The 26078-nt window shown below is 35.8% G+C and overlaps 1 protein-coding gene across 1 annotated transcript in view; it reads left to right on the top strand.

The window, feature by feature from the left end:
- Positions 1 to 26078, top strand: part of LOC148953580 (methylmalonic aciduria type A protein, mitochondrial-like) — a 310721-nt gene that overhangs the window by 155478 nt on the left and 129165 nt on the right. Inside the window, exon 5 of the mRNA XM_089087742.1 lies at positions 12255 to 12340. Coding sequence (XP_088943868.1) covers positions 12255 to 12340 — 86 coding nt within the window. The remainder of the gene's footprint in view (positions 1 to 12254; positions 12341 to 26078) is intronic.

Below are 26078 nucleotides of genomic sequence, written 5' to 3'. Positions count from 1 at the left end.
TCTGAACTGTTCTGAGATCCCGCTAACAGAATGTGAGAGTCCAGCCCTAGAACGACTGACAAAGAGAACATCGTCTGCATATGCAAGATACGAGACATCAATTCCATCAGAAATGAAGGTCGAAGGCAAGGATGAAAGGATAGGAGCAATACATAACTTAAAAATAGCTGAAGAAAGCACATCATCTTGACGGACCCCACGTCAAAGAAGCGCCTTGGAATCAGAAACTGCTCCGTTTAATTTTAACCGAATAAAAGAGTCAGAATACCAATACCGTAACAAAATAAAAATAGAAAGGTTAACATTGTTGGAAAAAAAGGAATAGAGTGCATGTGAGTGGACTATACTATCGAAAGCTTTCGAAAGATCAAGAGCACAGATATGAAGGGGAGATTTATCATTAACAGATTGCAACAGGAGGGAAGCTAGAACACGATGGGCGGGCTGACATCCCAGCCTTTTTTGAAAGCCAAATTGGTTTTCATCAAAATTAACATTTTCTGAAATGAAAGGGAGAAGAATATATTCAAAAATTTTGCTAAGAGTGCACGACACAGTAATTGGTCGATAAGAACTATACTCTGACGAAGTTTTTCCACGCTTAAAAACCGAGGTGACTGTGCTACAGAGAAAACTGTCGGGAACCATAGAAGTAGATAAACACATCTGAAACAGTACCTGAAGGTGGTCTATCAAAGTTGGGCAAACTACTTTTAGATGATAAGACGAAATTCCGTCTTGATCAACAGAGCTAGATTGTATATTCTTAATAGCTTGACCAATATCAACAGTAGAAACTGGTAATATATTTCTCTGAGAAATACGATTAGGCAAAAGTATCATATTGCAAAAGTATCATATCTATGGGATCTCTCAGTCTAAAAAGTATCATATTACTAAGTAATTCACTGCCTAAAGAGACCAGAATAATGCCTCGATAATTACCACACTCACTTTTATCACCTTTCTTACAAAGTGGCTTAATTAATGTTTTCCTAAAATCGTTAGGTACTTCTCCTTTTTCAAAAATCATATTAATAATCTTCAGTAACTTATTTCTAACCTCAGAGCCACCATATTTGAGAAACTCATTTACCACCCTATCAGCACCTGGAGCTTTATTATTCTTTAATTCTTTTAGTACTGTTGCTAATTCCTCCTGACAAAACAGATCTTCCTTCACATCCAAGGTATCACAAACTTTTTCATTTTCCTCTATATTTTTTCCTGCAACTATATCTCGGTAAAGCAAATTCTCAAAATGTTCGGTCCATCTCTCTTTAGTTTTTTCCTCATCGCTAATTGCGACTCCATTCCTATCTTTAACTGGGCCAAGTCCGGATTGACTACTCCCTCTCAATTTGTTAACGTGCCAGTACAATATTTTACTATTATGCCGTCTAGCTGCATCTTCCAGATCCTCGGCAATTTTATACATGGCCTCTACTTCACATCTCCTTATTTCATATTTTAATGCTTTCTTCACTTTCTTTACATTTCTTTTGTTTTCATACGATCTATCACTCAGATAATTCTTGTACAAGTCCTTTATCCTTTCTATTAAACATAAAGCCTTTTCAAAAGTATTCTTAGCTGCAGTTCTAGCTTTGTTCCCTAATACACCTTCAACAACTTCACAAATTATTTTTCTGAAATTATTCTAACCATCTTCCACATTATCAAATTTTAAACTCTCAAGATTAGTATTCAACTGATCCTGGAAAGTTTCTCTCAAATTCTCATCCTGGAGTCTACCAACATCAGAACTTCCCGGGAGGTAGTTACCCTTCCGATATTTCAGCTTTAAATTAACCCTTGACACTACTAGATGGTGATCTTTACTTTTAACATCAATAACAGCACTCCTTAATACCCTAGTATCTTGTATTGATCCTGCCAGTCTTCGGTTTACTATAAAATAATCAATAAGGTTTGCTGTCTTACCATCACGTGAATACCATGTTAACTTATCAGCCATTTTATGACCAAACAGTACAAACATAAGTACAATATAAAAACATACAGCGATGAACCAAACTGGCCTGTCAAATGAAAATAAAAATGAGTACATAAGTACAACATAAATTCAAACATAGGTGCATTATATAAACATACAGGGATGAACCCAATTGGCCTGTCAAATAAAATGAAACAAATAAACTAACTCATGACGCATTAACATGATACATCGCAATTTTCATTTATTTGTGATATCAACGAACGCTGGCACAAAGCTCTTTCTGTAACGCTCAGTTCTTGCATTAATAGGATTTAGAACTGGGATTTTTTTGTGCATTTGATCGAGGTAAAGGGGGCTTTGGAGAACAATAAGGGGCTGGGAGTATACATTGAAAGCGTGGGATACAACGCAGATTACTCCCAAAATTCGTACAAAGAGTAACACGTCGGGCTGCCAAGAAAGGCAACTAGCCCCCACGCCCATCATTCTCCCAAACACATCCAATCAAAATTTGAGATAGCCATTTTGTTCAGCTTAGTTGATTTCCAAATAGAAAATATGTTTTTGAGGAGGACACTCCCCCACAACCCTCAGGGCAAGGGTTTTAAGTTATGCCCTGGGGGCATATAAGGTTTTTATAGAAAGCGTTGCCGTAGACACTTTAAAACAGGCTCATTCGATTGGCTAGTACCCTTTTCAACAGTCAAAAGTGATTGGAGGGCAACTAGCCCCCCCCCCACACCCAACATTCCCCCATACACATCCAAACACAATTTTGAAATAGCCTTTTTGTTCAGCGTAGTTGATTTCCAGATAGAAAATATATTTTTGAGAAGGACACTCCCCCACAAACTACAGGGCAAGGGTTTTAAGTTATGCCCTGGAGGCATATAAGGTTTTTATAGAAGGCGTTGTCGTAGAAACTTCAAAACAGGCTCATTCGATTGGAAATTCAAAGGGCTAGTACCCTTTTTAATAGTCAAAAGTGACTGAAGGGCAACTAGCCCCCCCCCCCCCATACGCCCATCATTCCCCCAAGCACATCCAACCAAAATTTTGAGATAGTCATTTGGTTCAGCGTAGTTGATTTCCTGATAGAAAATGTGTTTTTGAGGAGGACACTCCCCCACATCCCTCAGGGCAAGGGTTTTAAGTTAAGCCCTGGGGGCATATAAGGTGTTTATAGAAGGCGTTGTCGTAGTAACTTCAAAACAGGCTCATTCGATTGGAAATTCAAAGGGCTAGTAACCTTTTTAATAGTCGAAAGTGATTGGGGGGCAACTAGCCGCCCCCCCCACGCCCATCATTCCCCCAAATACATCCAACCAAATTTTGAGATAGCCATTTTGTTCAGCGTAGTTGATTTCCTGATAGAAAATTTGTTTTTGAGTAGGACACTCCCCCACATCCCTCAGGGCAAGGACATTAAGTTATGCCCTGGGGGTATATAAGGTTAATAAAAGAAGCATTGTTGTAGAAACTTCAATAAAAGCTCATTCGACTGGAAATTCAAAGGGCTAGTGCCCTTTTTAATAGTCGAAATTGATTGGTGGGCACATAGCCCCCCCCCCCACGCCCATCCTTCTTCTAAACACATCCACTACAAATTTTGAGATTGCCATTTTGTTCAGGGTAGTAGATTTCCAGATAGAAAAAATATTTTTCAGGAGGACACTCCCCCAAAACCCACAGGGCAAGGGTTGTAAGTTATGCCCTGGGGGCATATAAGGTTTTTATAGAACGCGTTGTTTTAGAAACTTCAAAAGGGCTCATTCGATTAGAAATTGAAATGGCTTGTGCCCTTTTAAATAGTCGAAAGTGATGGGAAGGCAACTAACACCCCTTCCAAGCCCACCATTTCCCCAGACACATCCAATCAAAATTTTGAAATAGCCATTTTGTTCCACGCAGTTAAAGTTCAGGAAATTGAACCTTTGAGCAGGACACTCCGCTCACAGTCTTCAGAGCAAGGGTTATAAGTTATGCCCTGGGGGCATATAAGTTTTTTATTGAAATCTTTGTCGTAGAAACTTGACCTAATTTCCGTTTTAAACTTGACCTAATTTCCGTTTAAGGTAGTTGAAAATTCTGGAAATTAGGTCTTAGAGGATGACAACCACCCTCACAGCCCTTAGGGTAAGAGTTGTAATTTATGCCCTGGGGGCATATAATTTGTTTATAGGAAGTGTTGTCGTAGAAACTCAAAAAGGGCTCATTCGATTGGAAATCGAAAGGCCTAGTGCCCTTTTCAATAGTCGAAAATGATTGGAAGGCTTGACATTTTTATATTAAACATTGATGTGGGTATAATGTATTATTTTTTTGTTGTTGTTGTTGTTTAGACCAGGGCACTTTCTATCGAAGGAGTTATCGTAGGAACTTCAAAAAGTGCTCATTCGATTGAAAAAAGAAAGGGTTGAATACCCTTTTAAATAATCGAAAGTGATTGGAGGAAAACTAATCCCCCTCCCACGCCCATCCTCCCATTTGACTTTATGTTTAAAAACTAAATGTTACCGGAAGATTAAATCAAAATGCACTGTGTTAATGCTAATTCCCAATAAGGCATCTCAGCAGTATCCCAAGAATGACTGAGGGTTTTATGTTCAAAGTTTTGGGGCTTCTTCTGCTCTTAAAATTCCACCAAATCAAAATAGCGTAAGTGTATCCAAGCTATCTAAGAAAGTAAACAGATTTTTTTGCGAATGGTATCAAGTTTTCCATTTCAGGTCAACTAGACGAGGTATGAAACTAAATTAAACACTTCTATTTGTGTCCATATTCTTAAGAGGGTGTATATTCTTAAAAATTGCTGAAATTTTTATTCCAGCATGTAAATAGAAAGCCAAACTATAAATCTTTAAAAAAACGAAAAGATTTAAAGTATTATTTTAGTTTTCTCTGAGAAGACTATGTCAATATAAAACAAACAGAAATTAATTAAAAACTTTTTCCACAAAATAAGTTTTTCAAAGAAAAGTAAAGGACTCCGTTAAACAAAAAATGAGCAAAAATAAAATCAAATAATCTACCAAGCGTGAAACTGCCACAAATCAGCATCGATAAATTAATGAAACCCAAAACGAACAGAAATTATAATAAATAACCGAGTCAAACTCAAAACGAGCAGAAATTAACATAAGTTGGGCTCAAAACCCCTATGCCTTCCCAAGGCAAGAACATAATTTGCACTTTATTGAAAAAAATATAAATGTTCCTACTTTGATAACTTTAATAAATCAAATAATATTAATATTTTGATTACTAAATATCAGTATATGTATATTACACTGACAATGCAAATTCATTTGTATTTTTTCAGTAGAGTGCAAATTTTGTTCTGGCCTTGGGAAGGCATAGGAGTTTTGCGCCCAACTTGTGTTAATTTCTGCTTGTTTTGACTTGACTCGGTTAATTATTGTAATTTCTGTTCGTTTTGAGTTTCATTTATTTATCGATGCTGATTTGTGGTAGTTTCACGCTTGGTAGATTATTTGATTTTATTTTTGCTCATTTTTTGTTTAATGGAATTCTATACTTATGTTTGAAAAACTTATTTTGTGGAAAATTTGTTTTTAATTAATTTATATACAGTATTTAGGAGACTGACCAGGTAATATGTCGTTGATAAACCTTTCGTGTTTCCGAAATGTTGTTCATCAATAAGTTCAAGGATCGTCTTTTTAAGCCAATCTGCTGCGAAGCTCTCATACAGTTCAGAAAATATTGGTGTTAAGGTAATTAGTCAGACTTCATAAAATTCTAAACTAACACCTTTCTGCTGTACGGGTACAATGTATCTTTTTTTTCCAACATTAGGGAATGAACCACTTCTAGCTATTGTATTAAAAATATCTCATAAAGGTTTTGATACTTTATCAAGAAATGCTTTTACTAAATTAATTGGAATATCAAGGGAGCATATTGAAGTTCTCTTTAGTTTACTTATTTTCGCCTCAACATCAACAGGTTGTACTACAGGGATATCCTGGTCTGGTGCGGGGGCCAGGCGATATTACATGAGAGAGGAGTGAGGGTTTGTACAATAGCGGCAAGGTGTTTATTTAGTGAATTAGCTGTAGTTTCAGGGGAAACATCATGATTAAAGTAAACATTTTTGACTCTTTTATCACTGATCTTGTTAACTCTATTATACCACTGCTTCAGTCGTGCTTTAAAGAGTTCACTTACTCTATTACGGTAATACTGGGCTGAAGCTTTCCGATTCTGCTTTTTTATAAATTTCCTTAGTAGGTTAGCTTCTTCAGTTTTTACTTGGCGAAACAGTCTTAATTTTTGTCGGATTAAATTTTTTATCGCATCATTTATATAAGGCTTATCATTAAGCATCTTTTCTTTTTCACCTCCAGGAAATGTAGTAAATAATTATTGATAAGCTTTTCATGGAAAAGTTTGGCTTTCTTTTTCGATTCGTCACCAGCGAATACATCTTCCCATTGCTCTTCTGAAAGCCATGTCCAAAATTGAGCAGACCACTATCTGTAAGTAGTCGATACTTAAATAGATCAAATTTCTACTTGCGGATATGATCTTGTATCGGATTTAGTGAAAGTGTGAAATAGTAACTGCCACCAAATGGGAGGAGGGAATTGGGTCTTGATAGAATTCATGCATGTTTGTGCAAGTAATGTCAAGGGAAGTACCACCTTTTGTTGTTGGGATATTAACAATTTGTTCTAAATTAGCTTCCCGTCAAAGATGACTTGTGTTTAGCTCATTTCCGTCACCGGTAAGTAGGATTACTGAATTCGGATGTTTAGATTGAGGGTTATCAAGCGATACATGGAGTTTTCCCCAGAAATCTTTACGCCGCTCCGATTTTTGGCCGGGTGACAAAACAACAATGTTGTAAAAACAACATTGTAAAAACACATTGTAAAACAACAACAAAACAACAACATTGATGACAACATTGTCACCAACATTGGTGACAAAACAACATTGTAAAAACAACAACAATAATATTAGTTCATGGACGTGACAGAACTTTCGGTTTAACTTCAATTCAAAGTAGTTCATCATACTCGTTTATTCCTGGAACTTTTACTTCACTTGGCGACAAATTATCACGACATGTTATACCAGATAAGTATGTTTTAAGTGGTTGGTACGAGTACTATCTTCGAAAGCAATATTGCTGCGTTAAGGGTAGGAAACCAGACTATCAATTTGTTTTCATATTTTAGTGAGTATCAAAAAATTTTGAGTCACTAATATTTAAACTTTTTGAACAATTGTAGCAAATTCACTATTCAAGCAAAATATTATATATTAATAGCAATTAAATCTATTATATTAAGCAAAATTAAAATATTGAATATACCTCCTTCCAACACATTTAATTTTCCTGATCTGCTTTACGTCTGCTTTACCAATTAGTTTTATCAATAAGTTTATATGCAGTTATATTTCCTACATTCTTTAGAAGAAAAAGAGAGATAAGTAACGACCAATTAGAACAATGGCTATTCGAAACCCTGCAATAAACTACGGTCTGAATAAGTTAAAAAAGAGCATATTTAAAATATGTTTTATTCTCATTAAAGTCCAAATTATGTGCTGGCCTTGAGAAGGCATGGGGGGCGTCGGCCCAACTCATCTTGGTTTCTGCTCGTTCTGAGTTTAACTTCTTAATATATTGTAATTTCTGTTTGTTTTGGGTTTCTCTTGTTTATTGATGGTGATTTGTGGAAGTTTTATATTATAAAATTACTTGCCTTTATTTCTGCTCATTTTTGGTTTAATGTAGCACTTTACTTTACTTTGGAAAACTTCTTTTGTTGGAAAAGTTTTTATTAAATTCATTTCTGTTGGTTTTGATTAACATATTATATTTAAAATCTTTTCGGTTTTTCTTATAGTAATTCATATTTGGGCTTACCATTTATGTGTTGGATAACATTTTTCAACAATTCTCAATAATATACACCCTTTAAAAAACCTGGACAAACAAAGTATCCCATGATTTAGTTTTACATCTACCCAAGTTTCCCAGAAAAGTAAAAGTAAAACTTAATACCCTTCTAAAACATTGTATCAATCCTATTTTGACAAGCTACATTTAGTTACACTACTAGTTATACTTACAATATTTGATTTAGTTCAATTGTAAGAGCAGAAGTTATAGTAGTTGTAGCCCTGAAAGTTCCAACTTAATACCCTCAGCCGTTCTTGATATTTCTGAGGCTTCTTATTGACAACCTGCATTTAGATTTAGTTTTAAAGTAACATAAACTTTCTGTGAAAGTTTCTACTTTATACCCTATTCCAAGGCTAAATCCAGGGGGGTTAGGAGGTTTGACCCCCCCCCCAAATGTTGGTCTGACTCATAAAAACGTGAAAAACTGGATATAAAAAATTCTTTGTTATGTGAGGTTTTATGTATAACCCCCCCCCCCCGAAAAAATAAATCCTTGTGTAAAACAGTCCCCGGAAAAAAAAATCCTGGATACGGCCCTGCCCTATTCTATACCTTATTTCCGCCGGGGTCTTGACAATCTGGATCAACTTAACGTATTTTGATTTATTTAAATAGCAGTAGTTGGGGTAGCAGTAATAATAGTAGCAGTAGTAGGAGTTGTAGAATTAGTAATGGTAACATGTAAATATTGTATATTGGTTAGTTCAACATCCCTTACAAGCCATGTAAGTTTCAACTTCATACTCCAAGTCATTCCTAGCATATTTCTGAAACGCCCTTTTGACAACCTGCATGAACTCAGTGTGTTATGATTCAGTTCAACTTCCCAGTCAATATACCCTGAAATTTTCACCGTCATACCATTAGCCTTAGTTGTAGTAGGAGTATTGCTGATAGTAGTAGTAGTAGCAAGATTAGTAGTGGTACTAATAGTAGAAGGTGTAGTAAAGTAGGAGTAGTAGTGTATTGCTGGTCAGCATAGAATCCCCCTCCTGACCAGACCCTGAAAATTTCAACTTAATACTGTAAGTCATTGTTGTAATATATCCGATATGCTTTTTTGATAACCTGTGTACCCAGAGCATGTTTCAATGTAGTTTAACTTCCCCCTCAACATTCCCTAAAATTTTCACCTAGAAAATTTTACCCTTAGTATTACTTGTAATAAAATTAGTGGTTGGAGTAGCACTAGTAGTAGTGGTAGTAGTATTAGTAGAAGCGTCCATATATTGCCTTTTGGTCAGATGATCTTCTCCCGAAACATTCCCAGAAAGTTCCGACTTAATACCTTAAGCTTCTTCTGAAAAACACGCTTTTGACAACCTGCATACAATTAGTGTGTTTTGATTTAGTTTAACTTTCTCCTCAATATTCTTTCAGATATTCACCTTCATACCCTTAGCCTTAGTAATACTAGTATCACATTAGTTATAGTAGTAGGTGTAGTAGTAGTGGTAGTTGTGTTGTATTAGTAGTAGTAGTAACAGAGGTAGAAGATGCAGTAGTAGTATCCATGTATCGCCTTTTGGTCAGTTGAACATCACCCTCGTCATGACCGGACGGTTTCAGCTTGATACGGTAAAGCGTTCCTAATATACTCCTGATACATCCCTTTGACAATCTATATGTACATAGTATGTTCTGATTCAGCTAAACTTTCCCCTCATTATTTCCTTAAATTTTCATCTTAATTTCCTCAGCCCTAGTAGTAGTCGCTACAGAAGCAGCGGTTGTAGTAATAGTAATAATAGTTTTAGCAGAATTAGTAGTTGTAATAGTAGTGATTTTAGCGTGCTAATATTGCCTTTATAGTCAACTGACCACCCCTCTCATCATTCCTTGAAAATTCCAACTTAACATCCACAGTCACTCCTGAGTTACATCCTTTTGACAACCTGCATGAACAGAACGTGTTTTAACTTAGTTTAACACTCCCTCAACACTCGCTGAAAACTTAATTTCAGAACTCTGTAATAATACTTTCTCTGAACTCTGTAATAATAGTTTTAGCAGTATTAGTAGTTGTAATAGCAGTGATTTTAGCGTCCAAATATTGTCTTTATGGTCAATTGACCATCCCCCTCATTATTCCTTGAAAGTTCCAACTTATACATTCAGTCATTCCTGAATTACGTCCTTTTGACAACCTGCATGCACATAACGTGTTTTGATTTAGTTCAATACTCCACTTAACATTCTCTGAAAACTTTACCTGAATGCCCTTGATTTTTTTTAACATCAAAGGTCAAACCTGCCCCCCTTTCCTTATAACAAATACTATATGTAAACAATGAGTGAATTAAAGGGCTGAATAACTCATAGGTAGGCTTTGGGGGCTGACATCCCCCAAGACATAGTTGTTGGACCTATGAACTATGCTGAACGAAATGCCTGTCTCAACATTTTATTGGATGTGTTTTGGAGAATAGAAAGGGTTTGCAGGGGCGCTGAATTCCTTTCAATCACTTTTGACTCTTAAACGGACGCTAAATGTTGCCTTGGTGAAAAAAAAGAATGAATAAATAAATTATTCTTTCTGCGCGCTTCGCTCTTTACTTTGGTCACGTTTTGGTTTCAACATTCCCACAACAAGTCCTGAAAGTTTTAAGTTCATACTTCAAGCCATTCCTAAGAAAATGCTGATTTGCACTTTTGATAACCTGCATTCACACAGTATGTTTTTTATTCTTTATAAATTTCCCCTGAGTATTCCCTGAAATGTTCACTTTCATACCATTAGACTTAGTTGTAAGAGTAGTCATAGTAGCGATAGTAGGAGTACTTGTAGTAGTACTAGTAGGATTAGTAGTAGTAATACCAGTAGTAGCACTAATGGTAGTAGTGGGATTAGTATTTACGTTTTCCCTTTTGTCAGTTGAACATCCACCTCATCAAGCCCTGGGACTTTCAAGATCATAGAATAAGCCGTTACTATGATGTTGTTGATATGCTCTTTTGATAAACTGCAACTTGTTTACTTAAACAATTCCTGGGGTATTGCTAATATGTCCTTTTGACAACCTGCATAAACATTTTGGTTTTAATTTAGTTCAATTTAACACCCAACATTTGCTGAATTTTTTGCCTTAATACTCTTAGCCTTAGTAGTAGTTGCAATAGAAGTAGTAGCTGGAGTAGTATTGGTAGTTTTGATAGCAGTATTTGTAGTGGCACTCACATATTGCGTTTTTGGTAGACTGATCTTCCCCCTTAGCATTCCCTGAAAGTTCCAACTTAATACCCTAAGCCATTCCTAAGATTTGCCCTTTTGATAACCTGTATGCACGTAGTGTGTTTTGATTTAGTTCAACTTTCCCCTCAATATCCTCTTAAATTATGATGCCTTTAGCCTAATAGTACTAATATCACTGTAGTAGTAGTAGTAGTATTTTTGTTGGATTAGTAGTAGCAGTAACAGTAGTTGCAGTTGTATTAGTAGCAGTAGTAGTATGCACATATTAACTTTTGGTTAGTTGAACATATTGCCTTTTGGTCAGTTGAAGATATTGGTAATGCACCCTTTTGACAATCTATAAGTCCAATAGTATGGTTTGATTAAACTGAAATTTCCCCTTAATATTTCTTTAAATTATCCCCTCCATATCCACAGCCTTAGCAGTAGTCGCTACAGAAGCAGTAGTTGCAGTAGTAAGTGGTACTTAAACATAACTTAAAGCCCTGAAGGCTGTGGGAGCGTTGACATTCCCAAAGACACAGTATCTGGACCTTTCAACTATGCTGAATAAAATGGTTATCTAAAAATTTTGTCTGGATGTGTTTGGGGAATTAATGGGCGTGGAAGGGGGGTTGGTTTCCCTAAAGTCACTTCTAACTCTTAAAAAGGGAACTAGAACTTTCAATTTTCTGTCGAATGAGCTCCTTTCGAAGTTTCTCCGACAACTACTTTTGTACGAAGCGTCTTGGTGAAAAAAAATTAGTACATTGTACCCTCATCGCTCTTTACTTTGGCAGCGCTATTGCGCTGCCTATGCTTACACTTGGTATTTCATGACATGAATAAAACCTGGTAAAGAGCTACAACTACTTTTCAACTTAAAACGTTTAAGGTAATTTGTTCAACAAATTTAAATTCAGCAGTTGGAATTTTAATTCACACAGCCCAGTTTGGTTGGAGGAATTCCCCCTAAGATTAATCCAAAGGAACTACACCTTCCCTAGAGAACCAACAGTTTGAGAGAAAAATGGTTTTTATTTACTCCTTCTGTCCCCAGGGAAGGTTATTCAGGTCAGTCTAAATGTCAAATCTATATCCAAGTTCTGCTTTATGCATTGTTTTTTTGTTACGCGCCGTACATACAATACAAACTATTTTAAAAGATGGATGTGTTATAGGTGTCGGACAATCAGAATACGAAGTGGCTGACATGGTGGATCTCTTTGTCCTTTTGATTCCTCCGGCAGGCGGTGACGAGCTTCAGGTAAGTTAGACGTGAAACCCTGTTAAATTTGATTTTGGATAACACAAAAAGGAAAGTGTTCATAGTGTAGCTTATTAAAACTACCTCCATACCTCCATTTATCCTAGTATCGTTTAAAATATATTGCTGTCTGGGTGGCGTACATAGTGGTAAGGCGGTAAGTTAAGCTGTGTATCCACAGGATGCAACTAAAACGAAACGAAAATATTGAGAACGAATATGGTAGTAGCGAATTTATTGTATTTTATAATAATAAATATACGAATATTTTGGCGTCAAATCTGGAAGCCTTTATCAACGTAAAAAAGGAGAGGGAGAAAAAAAACTAGCTTAAACAAACACACGTCAAAGGAAATGCGAAAAACAATAAAAAAGAACATAAACGCCATGAAAAGATCAAAAAGTAAAAGACTTTAGCTTAATTTTTAAATAAAATATTTTAAGTATTTGTGTAAAACCACATTTTAAGTTACAAAAATCAATTAAAAACTTAATTTTTATTTTCAGTTTATTTTTTTTCCGTTGACAAAGACTTCCAGATGTGAAGTAAATAACCAGGCTTTTATTATTATTTGTACAAAAGCCGTTTTGTTTTTACAAAATTTCACTGTCTTATTAAAATTTGCTTACCCGTTTTTCACTGTTTTCATTTTGTTTTATTCTAAATAAAAAGGCAGTTTGGTCTAAGAAATAATTTATCCAGAAGATGCTGGGGGGGGGGGGACTACTTTCTCCCCTCCCTTGGCTTGGATGTACTTTTATTTCTGGGAGTTTTTAATTTAAATTTACACAAAACCTTTCGAGCAAAGTAAAATCATAAAATTTCTAGCCTAAGTATCAAGTTGAAAAAAGTTTTCAAAATAGATTCGATGAATCGTTAAAAAAAAAAAAATAAATAAAGCTGCTTGACTTACAAATGTTGGTTGAAATTATGTTAGGAAAGTTGAAACAAGCTATATTTCCCTGGACTGCAATAAACTGGACGGTAATAACCAGGCTGGACTGTTGTCTAGCCTGAACGGCTGGACGGCAATCACAATAAAGATAATATTAAGTTAGATTTTCTATTAATAGCAAGTACAATGTACAATGTGGATGACAGAAAAAGTGTATCTTTAGGCCAAAAGTTTCCATCTTCCTATGAAAAGGTTGTCAGAGCGATAGGGAGGAATTACTTAGGTCTCCGTCCCAATTTACCTTCATTTCGTAAATATATTTGGTTTTTCAGTCCAAATTATGTCTGTTTTCAAAATTGAAACTACTTATCAAAAAAAAAAAGATTTTTCAGTTAAAATATTGAAAGACGACGGATAAATAGGTCACTTGCAATTATCAACTGGGTATGTTTGCTGAATGCCTTTAGGGAAGGACCAATTGAAACGCAGCTTCAGATCTTTATTTGGAGGTGGGCATGGCTAATATGACAGTTTATATTGGTTGAAGGCTTTAAAAACGCTCTTTACTTTGACGTCTGCTACGTTGTGGCTATTGCTGCAACCATGATTAAATTTTTTTTCTCCTTTAATTGACCTAACATGAAAGCTGACCAGCCGTCTTCAGTGGACCAGCCGTCGCAGATAACTATCTTCAGTCCTTCAAGTCCTTCAAAATGAGTTTTAGCCGTTACATAAACAACGATAATTTCCCGATACGACAAAACAACTGTTGGTATATCATCGTTCTTGATGGCACAATGGTGCCGCGAAATCAAAAGCGTACGAATAGTAATTTCGTATTAGTCTAGAAGAGGAGGTACTCAACGCGCGAGAGCCGATCATCATGTCAAACTTGTACGAGTTACGTTCAGCCGAGCCGCGCATCAAGCCCGTGGACTTCGGATAACCAAATTTTATGGTCTACACTATGTGGAGTGTATCTGTACCTAAATCTATCTCATTAATGTTAAATCTGTCTAGGAATACTGTCTCACCCAGAAGAACTGATATTTCAGCCAGTATACCGCTAATGCAAAAAAAAAAAAAAATGGAAGCCGATGAAGTCCAGGACCCAGACCGATAAATCCACAGCAAAACTGTAGAAGAGAAACTACTGAATACAATTAGATTTTGCTACAAAACATATAGAAATTTAGTAGGAAATTCTTGTAATTGAATCTTAGCTTCCATATGCTTTTAAATCATTACGAATTTCAATTTAAATAAAGTAGGCATAGGCAGTGGCGGATCCAGGATTTGGGTAGGGTGGATCCGGCATGAATTTGTATGATTTTATTTTTCTTCTTTTCAGATATTTATGAATATAAGTAAAAACTGCACAAAGTAAGATACGCCTCTTTAAAGGGTGGGGGAGTGTCACCCTAAGCTTTTTCTTGGATTCGCTATTGGGTACAGGCTGTATGTTTTGTATATCTACGAAACTTACTATGAGTAACTGTGTTTTGACTAGTTCGGTTTTTAACCCAATTCTGTAGTTTATTTTTTATTGGACTCAATGCCAATGAGAATTTAATCCTAATTACGCCCTCGATTGTTATGATAAATAAATTCACCTCTGTCTGTTCAGGTTAAAAAATCTTTCAAGAACATCTCGCAGATTTCAAACCACTTTTAAATCGTACATGCATAAGAATGTTGACAAAAATATGTTGTCGAAGGAAAAATTTAATTTGTTTTCAACCTTGAATTTCCTTTAAACGTTCATGAACTCTATTTTTCATATTCGGAAACCTAGAGACGTTTTGACAAGTTAATGTAAATCAATAACAGTACATAAAAGTTTGATATACTAATGGGATAAATAATAGAATAAAGCATTGGTCAGGAATTGAGGCGCAATTGGAGACGCAAAGTCTCCCATTGGAGACGTCTCCAAACCAATGTCCCCAAACCAATGAACAGATAGTTTGTTACTCATTGTACAAAATTGTATGGTTAATATGATGCCGTCTTCAGTATTATTCTTAATTGGAGATTTAATTAGAACTAAGACTAGGTACTGGAACAGGAACTCAATAATTAATTGGAACCAACTTATTAGAACATTAATGATTGTTTAGCTTATTAGTAACCTCGTTTATTTGATAGGAAAGGTAAGAGTTAGCGGATCATTAAAATGACTGTTACTTGTGAAGTTTTCTCCGCATACACTAATGCAGGAATTTATAGTAAGGAGGAGGGTTTGAAAAGGTGCAAGTAACAAGATATGAGAAATTGAAGAAAATATGAGCAAATGGTGAAATTCCTGTTCAGGTTCCTGTTTGTCCATTATTTGTAAAAAAAAAAACTTATTATCTGCTATTTTTTCCTATGCTAAAATTCCATAATTCGAGTAAAACACTGTAATACTCATTTTTCTTTGGTTCGATTGCAACTGAACCCCAAGCAACTGAACCACTGTAACTGAACCACCGTGCAACTGAACTACTGTGCAACTGGACCCCCGTGCAACTGAATCCTCGTGTACCTGTATCCTCGTGCAACTGAACCGTGTTTAATTGAACTCTTGTGGATTTCAACCCCCGTGCAACTCAACCCCATTTAACTAAATCTCCGTGTAACTGAACCCTCGTGCAGTTTGACCCCAGTGCAACTGAACCACCGTGGAACTGAACTACCTTGCAACTGAACCACCGTGCAAGTTTTTGCACGGTTTTGCATGCTTAGTTTTTCAGTATTCTACAAATATGAGGCAATATCATTGGGTAAAACAAGCTACGAGGATTGTTGCTTTGTAATACGAGGATTGATGCTTTGTGCTGGAAAAATATGTGACAATTTAAAAACCAAAATTGTTATGTTTAATTTATACAAGGCATTTCTAAACCTGAAAAGTAAACGGTATATCAACCACATCGCACAGATAAATTAAATTATTAATGGGAATTAAATTTAAACTCAAAGAATTCATAAACGTTTCTAATATAACTTGAAATCTAATTTAAGCAGAACCAATAATATAATGCTTAAGCCGCTTGGGGTCAAGTTAAAACAGAAGATGCATATGAAGAAGGGTAAAAGAGTATTTTTCAGTCCTAGAGACAGAGAAATTTTTTTTAAATTCTACTGTTGAAAATTGTGTGTACTTTTTTTTCTCTTTCTCTTTAAATCTCCCTATTGCCTTTTATAATTACACTAGCTTATTTACTACTTCAACATCAAAATATGAATTACCTTGGACAACCATAGGTAATTCAAAGTCTTCATGTATAACGAGGATTATTTCATACATTCTTAGAATGTATTTAGTAGCATTAGTAGTATTATTAATAGTAATAGCACTAGTAGCACCAGTAGTATTAACATTTTGCCTTTTGGTCAGCTGAAGATTCCTCTCATCAAGTTCTGAAAGTTTCAACTTAATACAATCTGCTTTTACTATTCCATTGCTGATATATCCTTGTGATAACCAATATATTCATATAACTCTTGAATTTTCATCTTAATGCTTTTAGCTTGCAAGTGGTTGCAGTAGAAGTAATAATCGGAGTAGTAGCAGTAGTAATAGTAGAACTTTTAGTAGTAGTAGTAGTAGTAGTAGACTAGTAGTAAATGGGATTTAACTAGTAATAGTACTAGCAGTAGCATGCTCAGGGCTCGGTTTAAAACTTGGACGCTTCTGGAATCAAGGCTTTTTGCTGCTCCGTTTTTGCAAGATTTTCGGGGGTATTCCCAAAAATTCGGTGATAGCGGAAGCAATGAACATAATGCAACTGATGAGCCCATAGTACTGAAACAGAGGGGTGATACCGATCTCTGAGCTGCCATTCTTGGGAGGCATATGACTTTTTATTAGTGACCATGGAATTCCTGTGTTGTTTGAAAGTAAATTTTCTGTGAATGGGCTGCATGCACCTGGCACTTTGACGATAAATCACATCAGTTCAGTTTTTGTAAAGAAAAAATTACTCAGTGATAATTTATTGCGTCCCCTGGCATTATGCGCCCCTAAGTCCGGGCCTAGAAGACCTAGCGGTAAATCCAGGCCTGAATGTGAAAATATAAATGTTGCCTTTTGGTCCGTTGAACATTCCCCACATGATATCCCGGAAGTTTTTCCTTGATATGATAAGTCGTCCCAAATATATTGATGATTTGCCCTTTTGACCCCTTTTGATTCCCTTTTAATCTTAATACTCTTAGCCTTACAAGTAGTTACAATTGAAGTAGTAGTTTGCTAGCAGTAGCAGTAGTAAAAGCAGCAGTAGTAGTAGTGTTAGCATTAGAACACATATTACCTTTTGGTCAATTGATCTTCCCCATTAAGTATTGTCTGAAAGTTGCAACTGAATACCCAAATCCCTTCTTGAGATACGTCCTTTCACAGTATGCTTGCCCATAGTGTGTTTTGATTTAGTTCAAATTCCTGCTCAAAATTTTGTCAAATTTTCACCTGCATATGTGTAGCCTTAATTATACTAGTGTCATAGTAGTAGAGGTCTTAGTAGGAGCAGTAGTAGCAATAATAGTGTTGTATTAGTAGTAGCAGCAGTATTAATAGCAGCAGTAGTAGGTACATGTTGTTTTTTGGTCAGTTGAACATCTCCCTCATGATGCCCGAGAAGTTTTATCTTGATACACCAAGCCGTTCCAAAAAATTGCCGATACACCTGTATCAGTAGTCTTTATACATACAGTATGTTTTGATTTATATAAACTTTCCCCTCAACGTTTCTTCAGACGTTCATGTTTCGATTTAGTTCAACAGTCCTCTCAACATTCTCTGAAAAGCTCACCTTCGTCTTGCCCTTTGACTTTTTTGAACGTAAAGGTCAAACATGCTCACCTTTCTCAATAACATATAATATATGGAAACAATGGACGAACTGCCTAACTTACAGCCCTTGCCCTGAGAGCAGGGGGTGGACATTTCTGAAAAAACATAATTACTGAACCTTTCAACCATGCTGAAAAAAATTGGCATCTTAAAAATTTGTATTGTATGCGTTTGCTATACAATGCAAATAAATGTATTGCATGGGGTGGGGGGCTGATTGCCCTCAAATCGTTTTGACGTTTAAGAGGTACATTAGAACTTCCAATTTCCAGTTGAATAATAAAACGTGATTAATAAACGTGAATGACAAAACCCCACTGTCCCCGGGACCAGGACTGTAGGTTATTACAATTTGCCCATTGTTAAAATTTAAGATTTTTATAGAAGGGATGGTCTTACAAACTTTGGAGGAGGCCCGTTCGATTGGAAATCGAATGATCAAGTTCAATTTTGAAGAATCAAAGGCAATCAGAGGACAATCAGCTTCTCCCTGTTAACCGCCATTTTTTCCCCAAATGATCGAAATTAAAAAAAAGACATTTTGTTCAAAATAGCCTAAAGATCAAATAATCATGCCTCTGGGATTAACAGCCTACAAGCAACTCCCAGGGCAAGGGCTGTAAGTTAAGCTAGTTGCTCATTGTTCACACATAAGGTTTTTATGAAAAAGATTTTTGTATGAACTTTGTTCATACGAGTCAAAAGTGATCAGAAAGCTTCCATCCCCACCCTCTTTTTTTCTCAAATACATCAAATCTAAATTTTTACATAGCCATTTTATTTAAAACAGTTCAAAGCTTAAAATAACTATACCTCCAGGGTTCACAACCCTCAGCCACTGGTGCAAGGGCTGTAAGTTATGCAAGTTTCCTATTGTTAATATACCAGTTTTTTTTTTCAAGAAAAGAGGGCATGTTTGATCCTAGAAATAAAAAGAAAGTATGGAGTATTAAGGCCAAACTTTAAAAGAAATGTCAAGAAGAATGCCAAACACAGTAAAAACATTTTTTCCTTTATTGGTTGTAAAAAGGAAATACCAGCAATATCTAGAATGGCTGATTGTATCAGCCGTCACATCATTCGGAAAATATTTAGGAGCATCTTCAACTAAATTAAGAGGCACTTTGTGTTTCCAGCTTTACAAGAAGACCTGTCTGCAATGTGTCGACAAAAGCTGAGGATGTACATCTGAGGGTATGAAGTATAAACTTTCAGGTTATGCTCAAAGAATGTTGAATAAAAGGCTAGGGTGCAACCAGTCCCCCTCCCATGTCAATTTTAGCTGCAATCTCAAAGACATCTGATCAAAATTCGTTATCTAGACGTTCAGAAAGGTCTGATTCATCTGAAATAAAGAAAAATAAATCTGCTTTAATTGTTTGTGACATCTGATCTTCTTCTTTTTTTTTTTTTTTTGCGAAAATCAAACAGAGCTTTTTTATGAATCATCTTGACAGGCGTTTATATCATGACTATAAAAAACAAATAATTCCAACAAGGTTGGACATATAAAGATTCTAAATTATATTTTACCCAATGATATTACCTCATATTTTTAGAATAGCCTTCTGAAAAACTGAGTTCAATGGCTCAGTTGCATGAGGATTTAGTTACACGGTGGTTCAGTTTCACGGTGGTTCAGTTGCACCGTGGTTCAGTTGCACGGGGGTTTAGGTACATGGGGGTTCAGTTAAATGGGGTTGAGTTGCAGGGTGCTTCAGTATCACGAGGGTTCAGTTGTACGGTGGTCCAGTTACACGAGGGTTTTGTTGCACAGGGGCTCAGTTGCCCGGGGTTTTGGCTATATGGGTGTTCGGTTCTACGGAGGTTCAGTTGTACGATGTTTCAGTTATAGGAGTTCAGTTGCACGATGGTTCAATTACAGGAGTTTAGTTGCTTGGGGTTCAGTTACACGGTGGTTCAGTTACACGTACACCTATAATTTATTTTTGTTCTGCCTGGAAGAATGGAACATGTAAAATTTAGAATAACCAAATATAAAAGATGAATTTTAGGATAAAACACTCTTGGTTTCCTTAGACAGTTGAGAAGAGTTTGAAAGACTAGCCGAATAGGCCTTAGAACTAAGATTAAGATACTAAAAGATATTATAATGATACGTACCAATTATATTCCTGAAACGTGGGGGTTTGAAAAGCTTAGGAAGGTATGCCGGATGTTTTCTAGAAGGATTGTCTGGCGATAGTCTTGGGTAACCATTTGAGTGACTGTATATCAAACAGTTAGCTGTATAAAAGAAAGATTCGATCCCACTGTTTAGGATTGAAAGAAACTTAAGATAGTCTGACCACCTGCTATGGATGAAAGATGAGAGTTTGTCAAAAATCTTGCTCTTGGGCAATCCCTGTGATGCCAAGCGAAAAACAAGACTTCCTTGAATGGAGTCGGAACAAGATGTTAATGAAAACATTCGAAGCAAGTCGAAGGTTCGAGGGAGGGAGTAAAGATGGATGTTTTGAACAGGAAAGGATGTAGAAGGTTCTTGTGCAGCTGTGTTGGCCTTGGGTGGTTTTTCTGTGGTTAATATTTTTTTTTTTTTTTGTAGTAATTCTAAATAAGTTTAATTAACTAAATAATAATTCTAAATAATTGAATAAAAAATTCTAATTTATGTATTGACCAAATATTTTCCAAACTATGTAAAGCCATAAAATTATATTATATCATTCAATAGCAATTGTGAACCAAACCCAATTGACTTTGTTTTGTTTATTGCTCATAAATTCCTATGACAACTATAAAGATTGTCATAGAAAATGGTTTTGGTGGTTTCATGTAGCTACAATCGAGAGTAATGGAATTTAGCCGCTGAAATAATTTCTTAAAGAGAATTTTTCCGCGTCTTGCGCTTTAGATGCGAACCTAAGCTCAAACTATTTTGGATGGTATTTTGGAAAAACTTTTGTGCTATGGTGCCGCAATAATTACATTGGTATTTTTGTGCCGCAATAATTACATTACTTTTCTTTTCTAAATTAGGTTTATTAAATTCAACTGTTGTGCCAGGTCTATGCTGCGTTTTTTTTTTTTTTTTTTTTTTCCCGATTTTAAGACATAAAAGAGTATGAGGGCTAAAAAAAACGCCTCGGTCGCTGCTCATCTATGCATTTCAGTAGAGTGAACTACATAATCACTTGAGGTAAGTACCTTCCACGTACCTGGAAAAATAAAAGCCAAGCTCCTACAGTGATTTTGTGAAAATGTTTTAGCCATAGCAGGGTTATATTAGTTTAAGTTCATCCAGAAGGTGCGTCCACAGTCATTTATTTAAAGGAGTGCGAATAAAAAATAGCAGGTTAGCTGTATGAAAAATGTAGTAATTGGTTTCTTTTTTTTTTTGCACTGAGGTCAACATAGCAGAGTGTATTTCGCATTATGAAGGGTTAGACGAGTGGTATTGGTGTTAATCTATGTTGTTCAGTAAGGTAATTAACAGTAATGGATTGAGGTACGGTTTGCCTACCAAATTCCAAGACGGAATAATCTTTTCAAAAACACAACTTGTTTTGAAATATGAAAGTGAAATTTTGCGTTGAACTTGAAGGCAGCTGGGCAGAGTGCGTTTCTAATTCTGGGGGGCGAGGCATAAAGTGTTGTCCCTACATCTGGTCCTTGAGGGTGCTTGGTATTTATTGATTCTTTATGGTGACTTCACAATTTTTAAGAGAAGAACAGTCTTTTGCAATACCCTATTTAGTTCAAGTGAAATAGCAAGACGCTGCTGTTGAAAATTGTTAAACCTACTAACAAATACATTGTGAATTCTAGCTGAAAAGTTTATAACCAATATCACTGCCGTTAAGCTGTGGTTCTCTTCTTTTAAATTGTTATTATTTCTTTACTGTTATTTTGTAAAAAAAAAAAAAAAAAAAAAAAAAATAGAACGAAAACGAGTGTTGAGCTTGAAGTTGTGTGAGCCATGGTTATTTTCCACGATGAGACGGATATAGTGCCGTTCATGAATGGAGCTTAGTAGAGTAGCCTACTTGGCATTTATCGATTCAATATGGTGTTTTTGCAAAAAAAAATCTTTTTCAGTTTAAGTCTAAAAGCAAAAAAGGTTTTTGGTGTTAAATATCGTTCAAACTTCACAACAAGTATAATGTAATTGAAAGTTACTATTACTATTTACAGCGTCTTTGTCTCCAAGTTGTGTTAATCCTCTTTAAAACTATAATCCTTTCTATGCTCTAATGTCCTTAATGTATTTTGAAAATCAATAAATGCAAATTCATGTCGAACATGGAAGTTTGTTGAAAACAGTTCTTGTCTTAAAAAGTACTACATTTATCCAAATCTGTGAAAAATAACAATAAAGGAAACTTGCTATAATTGCAATAAGAGAACTGTTCTTTTTTAGATTTAATGTCAAGTACTTTTTTGGAAGTATGAGAATTACTGGAGGTGGCACTAAATTAAATGGTAAAAAATGGTCGTAAAAGCAAATGGAAATGATAATAAAGCTCTGGATGTGGCAACACTAATATTGCGTCTTCTTTGCACTGTAAAATTTGTTCAGAGGGGACAGTACTTAGTGCTTATCCCTTTCGTATATCAAGTATAAATTTCTTATACTTGCAAAAGAGTACCTTGACATTAAATCTAAAAAAGAACAGTTCTCTTATTGCAATTTTATCATTTTTTATTGCTGTTTTTTTTACAAATTTGAATAGATATAGTACTATTTAAGACAAAAAAAACAAAAAAACTTCAAGTTCATTGGTATGCAAGACTTTGTGTCTCCAATTGCGCCTCAATTCCAGCCTCGTGTTTCTCTGGCCATGCTTTATGACCCAGTGCCTGCAGCCGCGTACAGCCACTCCCAGGCCTTAAATCCTGTCTATGGTACACACGACAGAACTTAGTGCTTATCCCTTTAGTATATCAAACTTTTATGTACTTTTATTGATTTGCATTAACTTGTCAAAACGTCTCCAGATTTCCTAGTATGAAAAATAAAGTTCATGAACGTTTAAAGGAAATTCAAGGTTGAAAACAAATTACATTTGCCTTCGACAACATATTTTTGTCGAAATTCCTATGCATGTACGATTTGAAATAGTGTTTTCAAATCTGCGATATGTTTGTGAAAGATTTTTACCTGACTAGATTGAGGTGAATCTATTAATAACAGTAACAAATATTTGATGAATATTTTGATTCGGATAATATATTTCCGATAGTGTGTCTTTCCGAGTAGGAAGTTTGACCCTGACGAAGTTTGCTCGATATCCGCTATGACTTGTTCGTATTATTAGTATCAGCAAATCAGCTGGGAGGAATAAGTCAGATCAGTTAAGAGTATTTTGTTACGGAACACACGATCTACAGATAGTTTTACAGTCAAATCTTTTGGACAATGATCAGCATGCGGCTACGGCGAAACTGTCGAAAGTAAAGAAGGGTCCGTCAGCTTTGATGAATTAGAATGCTTTCCCAATATTTATTTAGAACACATCCCAAAATCACAGAGTAGTGAAATTTCAGGGGCAAATACTGTTACAAATTTATTTGAAAAGCAAGCTGCTTTTGAAGATGAGCTACTGCGGAAAAAAAATAGTATGTTAATAGAGATTCAGACAAATTTAAATGAGAAAAGTGAAGAGAGTAGTAAGCAGTCTCTTAGTGCAGAAATGATTGTGAGTTGTTGCAGATTGTGAGTAGTGCAGAAATGATGCTATTAGCAATGAATACAATCCCAAATTTTGAAGAATTGAAAAGCTGCTAAAAGGTCTGAAAAAAAAGATGACGTCTATCAGGATTATGACTTAAAGCAGGATTAACTGCTAGAAAATCTAGTTTTCCTGGGTGTTAGACAAAAACCTGGTGTTGGTCTGAACTTCTCTATACTAAGCATTGTAAACAAACAGATGGGTTTGGTTGAATTTTCTGTGAACCAGATCAGGAGTGTCAATCGGTTTAAGCTTGCAAACCTTTATAGTTCGAGCGCCCCAGTTGTAGCGCCAGTGATTGTACAGTACGCAAGCAGAGAAACAGCATTTCGGACTTATAAACTTAAGTCGAGGTTTGCCGGCTCAGGTGTTTTGTTAGTGAATTTATACAAAGCGAAAAAAGTCGATATTGGAAGCTGCGAGAGATAAATTCGGGGCTAAGAATGTGTGGACAGATAATGGCCGAATTTTTGCTCGCTTACCTGGTGAAACTGCTACACGAAAAATCCGTTCATTGTCAGATACGTTCTGATAAATATTCGGTTGTTTGTCTGTAGTGCATTTCGACTTTCCCTATTTGAGTGAATCCATCTATTCAAGTTGAATGAATCCATCTATTCGAGATTAATGCATATTTCTCCTTTGCTATTTATTTATTATAATCTTTTGTGTTGTTCTGTATTGTTGTTCCCTTGTTACGTTGTTTCTTCATTAATACCATTTTTCGTTTTGAAAATCTACCGGCACGTGTCTGAAGACACATATGAATAATTGTTTCCGGATTGAGGTTAGTCTAGATCAGGGGTCTCCAAACTTTTCAGCCTCAGGGCCATACTGATTACTCCAGTAAGTTCCGAGGGCCAAAACCATATTGTCATTGTTGCCGGTGGTAAAAAGTGAAATAGTTCACTGATGAAAAAAAAAGTCCGAAAAAGTACGCAACGTTTAAAAAGGCTGCAAATCGGACTAAAGTCCACAAAACGGCAACACTGCATATTATTAATTGTCTTGTCATTATCTGTAATTTCTAGATCAGTCGTAGAGTATGAGCCATGAGGAGTAACATGACACGATATCTGGTTGACACAACCGGAAAATCACTTCTAGGTGGAAGTAATTGGAATATATAAGAAGGGTAGTGGCGCAACCACAAATCAGTTCCTATGACACTTTTGTGAAATAAAATAGTGTGTACCTCCTTACAACGTGTTTTTGCGTGTTTAAGTATTTTGATTTGAATTGTTGCTTTTCTGCATGATTTATTAGTATGGAAAAGAAGCGAAAAATTGATAGTGAATGCAGAAAATTCAAAGATCAGTGGAACATTCAGTATTTCGTAATTGAGTCCAGTAACAAGGCGCTATGTTTGATTTGCAATGAAAGCATTGCCGTTCTCAAGGAATATAACATTAAACGTCATTATGAAACAAAAAATTTTCAAAATTACTCAAAGTATACAGGAAGTTTGCGAACAGAAAAATTCGAAGCTATGAAGTACGGATTGAAATCGCAGCAATCTTCATTTACAAAACTCAAAACTGAACAAGAGGCTGCAACTCGTGCCAGCTTTCGTGTGGCTCTTGAAATTGCGAAACGTGGAAAACCATTCACCGATGGAGAAATGATCAAAGAATGCATAATTGCAGTAGCCGAAGAAATGTGCCCTGATAGGGTAAATTTATTAAAAACTGTCAGTATGTCAGCAAACACTGTGGCTCGAAGGGTAGAAAACATCGCTGAAAATATATCCTCTCAAATGTTCGACAAAAATAGACATGACGAGTGGTTTTCTTTGGCCTTGGATGAGTCAACGGATGTGTCAGATACTGCTCAGGTATTCATTTATATTCGAGGAGTAGATAAAAGCTATGAAGTGCATGAAGAACTTCTTGATATGTATAGTATTCATGGCACAATTACCGGTACAGATATTTTTAAAGGAGTTGAAATGGCCATTAATAAAAAGAACCTTCGATGGAAAAACTTGAAATGTATTATAACTGATGGAGGCAAAAACATGAGTGGGAAAGATAAAGGAGTGGTCGCTCTTGTGTCAAAGGCTGTAGAAAATGACGGTTGTTCAAAACCATTAGTCTTACATTGTATCATTCATCAACAGTCTTTGTGCGGAAAATGGGTGGATATGTCTGAAGTTGTGAAACCAGTCATATCAATTGTTAATTTTATCAGATCTTTTGGGCTGAATCACCGACAATTCCGACAATTTATTGAAGAGATTGGAGAAAATAACTTACCTTATCATACTGCCGTACGTTGGCTTATTTGTGGGAAAGTCCTTCAGCGCTTTTTTG

Source organism: Artemia sp. Qi Xiang Cuo, chromosome 4 (assembly GCF_049724085.1).
Source record: "Artemia sp. Qi Xiang Cuo chromosome 4, ASM4972408v1, whole genome shotgun sequence".
In the NCBI taxonomy this organism is placed as follows: domain Eukaryota; kingdom Metazoa; phylum Arthropoda; class Branchiopoda; order Anostraca; family Artemiidae; genus Artemia; species Artemia sp. Qi Xiang Cuo.
The sequence above is the reverse complement of the archived record's forward strand: the minus strand, read 5'-3'. Positions and strand labels throughout refer to the sequence as shown.